The sequence below is a fragment of the Lycorma delicatula genome, chromosome 8, assembly GCF_047948215.1.
Source record: "Lycorma delicatula isolate Av1 chromosome 8, ASM4794821v1, whole genome shotgun sequence".
Classification (NCBI taxonomy): Eukaryota; Metazoa; Arthropoda; class Insecta; order Hemiptera; family Fulgoridae; genus Lycorma; species Lycorma delicatula.
In genome coordinates this window covers 128,133,091-128,139,090 of record NC_134462.1, presented here as the reverse complement: position 1 = coordinate 128,139,090, position 6,000 = coordinate 128,133,091, and the positions used below count along the sequence as shown (strand labels likewise).

Sequence of the window (6,000 nt, the reverse complement as noted above, 5' to 3'; positions counted from 1 at the left end):
ATCCAACTTTTTAAGCAATCTTTTTTATAGCATTTAATATGATTCATCCTAACAGAAACATTAAAAATCTCCACTTCTGCTATGCGACGTAACTGCAACAATTCACATAATTTTATTTTACTTAAAAACAAGATTAATGAAACCACTGGAAATGAATATTCAAGTCTGGTCTATTGCCATTATATCTTGTGCCACTGGTTTCCTACAATTAAAACCTACTGAACAAAATCGACATAAAAAATGAACTCAAACATTTATTTTAAAATCATTTAATTTTGAATTACTTCTTTATACATTTTCTTTAATTAATTGTATTTTTTCTTTTGTTTAACCTTAAAAAGGCAATACAATGGATGGGGCAGATGTATAATGACAATTATGACGATGTTTAAAAAAATAAACATATCCAGTCCACTGATGATTCTAATTAATAATTCTAGTAATTAACCAATAATTCAAACAATATTTTTTGGTTCACAAATATCTTACAAATAATAATAGTAATATAATAAATCAATCCATTATATTATATAAATATGTTAACTTAATCTACACAGACAAAAAAATTACAGTTATTAAATGTAAAATCTTGCGTAACAAGCTTAACTATTTGAAAAATACAATTATTATAAACATATATCACTGAATAATAAAAAAAAAATGACAATAATAATAAAAAAGTAAGAATTAAGTTTTTGATCATACTGAACAAGTAAAAAACAATAGTAAAGTAGTTATAATAAAAATTAATATAACATCTTACATGATAATGTAGTTGAAACATAAAAACAAAAATAGTCTTGCCTACATGTATTTAAATTAATCATCACAATTTCTTCAAATATAAATTCCCTGATTAAAATTTCATTCAAATATTATATTACTTATAAATTTTCCAGAAAATGATTTAGTAATCAATAATATTTAAAAATTGAAAAATTTTAATTTTAATATTAAAAAAATTTATACAGAATTTTTTTAAACAGAAAAGAAAAATTTAAAAATCATAAACATCGAATGAAAAACATTAATTAAAATATTATTCTATATACATTTATTAATATTAATAAAAAATCTGGAGAAAATTAATAATACATGTAATAATCATAATATAAAGTGTGAATTTAATTGGATTAAATTAGGAAAAAAAAACAACATTCATACGTAATACATACATCATTCTATCCAAACAGTGATATTCATTTTATCTGAAGGAGAACAATATCAACACATATACAACAAAAATAATTACAACACACATACAACCTAACGAATTAAGAAAATATATATATATATAAATATATATCGTATAAGAAATAACTGATAAATAATACAGCCTAGCTACTTTTTTTTCTTTTTTTTTTTATACAATCACAATGCTTATATGATACAAAATATCATCAATGTACCACCATATTAATTGTAAATAAATATTTTCGTCTTCTAAAAAAAAAAGAAAAAAAAATAATTACAAAAGAAAAGAGATCAAAAAGCAAAAAAAAAAAAAAGATTTCCAACAAAATCTAACAATAATCATTGATATTATAATGTAATAATTTCAATAGTTAAAATAGAAATAACTGTATTATCTTACCTTTGTTATAATTATTAAATTAACTGAATTAATAAATATCTACATTATGTTTTTTTTTTTATTAAATAACAAAAAAAAAAAGATAATTCAAAAATCAAAATTATATAAATTACGATGAAGATGACGTGTGCGCTTCATTAGCGTAAATATGGTTTGGTTTATCACCACGTGCGTGCTTTTCCCACATTACTTTATACAACATCTCCATTCCCTGAGCATAAAGGCGGCAATTAAATAAAGGACTTTCAGTTCTTGCACGCCATACTTCAGCTCTCATTGCCTTTAAGCTGTAAAGGAAAAATACAATCATTAATTCATTATGTTACATAATCTAATAATACACTTATAAATAAAAAGAAAGATATCATATACAGAAAATTTAATTCACTTTAGTAGTTAGGACCAACCTTACTCTATAACATTACTGAACATGAATTTCTTGTACCGGTTTGCCTGGAATGTTATCTAAAAAAATTTCTCAACGATAAAAAAAATCAATAATCCTTCAGATAGTATTTAAATTACGGTCCTTTTTACAAGTAAAATACAGTTGGCTACTTGAAACTATATAAAATTATTTACAAACTAGTTATTATTCATTCCACATCTTTAATTACTGGTTACTATGGTTGTATGACTGTTTAAAATTCACATTATGTAATAAAATGCATTCAATTTCATGCTCAACTGAACCTCAACTACCTACTTAGTTCTCTAATTCAGATGAAATAATGTATTTAAATAACTTATTTAATATTAAATAAATATTTAAATAACTACTTTCAATAATTAGTGGACAATTTTACTTTTATTTCCAATTATCTTAATATTACAAAACCACTATTTTTAAGCGCTATCAACTAATGTAACTCTTAGCCAATAATGTCATCAATCAGTAGTGGAAATGAACCCAATAACAATTCTTAGCTGATTTTTAGGAACTAGTTTATAAGAAGACAGCAGAATAAATAAACCCACTGTCTGTGTTAGGACCATATGTGATCCAATTACTATCTATGTACTGGATTCAGTAATTTTTTAGGTCACACAACCAGAAAGTTTATTTAATATGTTACAATTTATTGATGACATCACATTTATTTGAATAAAAAAAGAATCTAAAAATGATACATTTGACAATTTTCATTTTATACAGATGTAAAAACACAGAAACCAGATTTTTTTGCCTATTTATCACGAAATGAACTACATAGAATTCTGTACAATATGCTTACTTTCAATTTAAAACATTAAAACAATTTTTATATTTTTTAAATACTCAATTATTATAAAAATTAGTTAAATTATGAAACTTACTATTCTCGGTCAGTACCAAGACGGATAGCAATGTCTTGATATTCTTGACGTGTACGAGCGATCAACTCGGGACAACCTAGGGTAGCAAGTTGAGAAGCTGCCACTCTGGATGCCAAAGTTTCACCTGAAACGGAACACAAATGTGTACAAGATAAGATATGAAAGAAAACTTTTCAACTTTTGTGCCTTGAATGAATTTTTATGTACAAGAAAATGAAAACTATTTTTGTGAAATGTACGGGAACTATACAAATTCTTGTACAATGGCTCATATCACACGTTAGCAGTCACAAGAATAATGCTGTGGTTCGATGTGAAAGACCACATAATATGCATATACAGTGAAGAAATTAATGAAGGAGAGCCATGCAGGGATCCTTCCGTTTGCATTAACTGCAAAGGACAGCATTCATGTCGACTGAGAAAAGTGTCTGGTTTACAAAGACGAAGTAGCTACATAAAAAGTGAAAACCACTGGTCAGCTACTTTGAAGCCAAAAGAGTGTAAATAACCATAAACTGAGAGCAACAACTTGTGCTCAGGCAGTGACTAATGTTCCTGCTACAACAGTTGATCCAGACCAGCTCATTAGAAACCTTGCTCCAATGTTTGGCCTCAATGATAGTGATAGACAATAAAATGAAATCACTCTCTTCAAAGGAAATTTACGAGACCATCTACAATACAGCAACCAGACAATGTGTAAAGTAAGAACAAGAGTGAACAGAAGAAGGAGGACAATAAATCTGAGGTTCAATTGCTTCATCTGTCAGATGAACCTGTCAAGAGGATGGGCCTTTTATCATCTTGTAAGTGTTAAAAGTGTGTGCTCCGTTTTAAATGTTTCTTGTTATTTTTGGGTTTTTAAATAAAATGTAAAAATGTAAGGGCCCTTTACATCTGATTATCCTGCTGGCGAATATGATGACCTTAAAAGATGATGCCCATATTTAAGTAAAAAAAAAAACTTTATATATACAAATTTTATTAACAAGATTTTTTTTGTTGAAATTTTGGGCCAGCCAGTGTTCTGCTCCTTAGAAAAAAGATTTTCTTCTACTGGCTCATTTGTATTCCACTTAATATTTCACACAAAAAAATTAAATTCTTGTATCTTTGAACCCTTTAGTTTAACATATTTTTTTAATTTTCAGCAGGGATTTGCCGCCCTTCAAATTTTCATATTGCTTGCAATTATATTTCATGTTGTTATCAGTTCAATGTTAATGTGGTTTTTTTGTGATAAAAGTTAAACTTTTCCTTTGTACTGCTCAATAGTGCCATAATGATACTTACAGTTACCATAAATACTAAAATTTTACGATCTAAATAAATTCAAACTTTATTGTCATTTCTTCCTTGAATAAAGGGTTCAAAAAGAGCAACAATTGTAATTTAACTGTTAATCTCTCTTTAAAATGGTTTTCAATAAATAACTGTATCTTAATAGAAATATTTGCTACTGTACCGGGCAAGGTGACAACAGGTGTTCCGGTCCAAAGAACATCCATACTTGTCGTGTGTCCATTACATAATGGTGTATCAAGGCAAACATCAGCAAGCTGACCGCGCCTGACGTGTTCTTCCTTAGCTGCAACATTACTAAACAATAAACGGCCAGGAGGTAATCCTAACTGTTGTGCGGCTGCCTGTAAATTGGATTCACCAACTGCTGGGAACCTTAATAACCATAATACTGCGTTTGGAACTGATTTTAATATCTGAAACGATAAACAGAAATAACAGGATAAAATAAATATTGTTGAAGAGTACAGTTGACTGTGATTTATATATTTATTATTGTAAGAAAATTAGCATGAATATTTTTTTTTTTTTATAAATATATTTCAATATCAGAAATGTAAGATTTGAAAAAAGCTTATATAACCTAGAAAAATCAGGATAAAAACATTATTAACAAATAATATAAATTTAACTGATTGATAAATATTAACAAAAACAGTACATGTTTTTTTAAAATATAACAAACTGCCTCAAATATTTTCTAGACGATCTGTAAAATTACATGGCTGTATTAAAAAACCCAGTAACACGCTGTACAAACAAACACAAAAATCAGAATTAAAGTTAACTTAAACCCATTATTTCTAAGTAACATTAAAAAATAAATTACATACCTGGACCCACATCTGTAAAGTATGAGGATCGATTTTGTACAATTGATTAAAATTACAATACACAACAGCGTCATCAGGCAAGCCATACTGCTGTCGTGTTGTTATAACAATTGTCTGAGGCACTTCCTCACCAGTAGCTGCTTTATTATTTGTCTGGTTTGTTGCTAAACCATTTTGTAATACAACACCATTTACAGATGTCTGAATCTGTCCAGATGCGATCATTGTCTGAAAAAGTAAGAGAGAATAAAATTAATTTAGTAAATTACATTTACTTATTTTCCTACATCAGAGGATTTTGTTTTAGAATATTTGAATGGTTTTAAAACTATAATGCAAGAACTCCATATGTTACCAGTACTAGGTATTAGACTAATTAAAATATCAGTTAGTAGAATTAGAATTAGCTTAACAATTATACACTTCACAAACTCTGCTGCTTCCTACTAATTCTTGTGGTGGTACTGAAATTATAAAATATATTAAATAAATATGTAGAGTAATAATTTATGTTTGTTCAGTTAGTATTATTTAAAAACTCAACCAAGAAATATTGTTTTCATAAAAAGAAAATGTTTTAATTTTCAGTAAGTAGTTATAAAAATCCTTTAGATTATTAGATAGTATTTTTAAAATAAACAATAAATTCCTTACTTGTAGGCTAAGAACTCTGCTATATAATGAAAACAAATGTGATAAACTGTATTTTTTTTTGAATCTATGACTTTCTTCTATTTAAGCAAAGTAACAAATAGTAACTAAAGTTAACAATACTATTATCATTAATGGGAATAGTACACATCGTCGGCAATGGTATATGTAATGAAGAACTTCTTAACTCGTTTATCCATAATTAAATTCATGTAATTAAAATTTGGTGGATGTGTGGATTTTGTGAATTAATTGTTAACATGTAATTTTCTAATCTTTTTAAGTAATTAATATGAAGAT

At 27.0% G+C, this 6,000-nt stretch overlaps 1 protein-coding gene across 2 annotated transcripts in view; it reads right to left on the bottom strand.

Moving 5' to 3' along the window:
* Positions 1–253: 253 nt before the first annotated feature.
* Positions 254–6,000, bottom strand: part of sxc (O-linked N-acetylglucosamine (GlcNAc) transferase sxc) — a 222,586-nt gene continuing 216,839 nt past the window's right edge. For both annotated transcript variants that reach the window (XM_075373469.1, XM_075373470.1), the window contains 4 exons: positions 5,050–5,277; positions 4,380–4,632; positions 2,912–3,035; positions 254–1,881 (listed from right to left, as the gene is read on the bottom strand). In XM_075373469.1, coding sequence (XP_075229584.1) covers positions 1,704–1,881; positions 2,912–3,035; positions 4,380–4,632; positions 5,050–5,277 — 783 coding nt within the window. In that variant the 3' untranslated portion in view covers positions 254–1,703. The remainder of the gene's footprint in view (positions 1,882–2,911; positions 3,036–4,379; positions 4,633–5,049; positions 5,278–6,000) is intronic.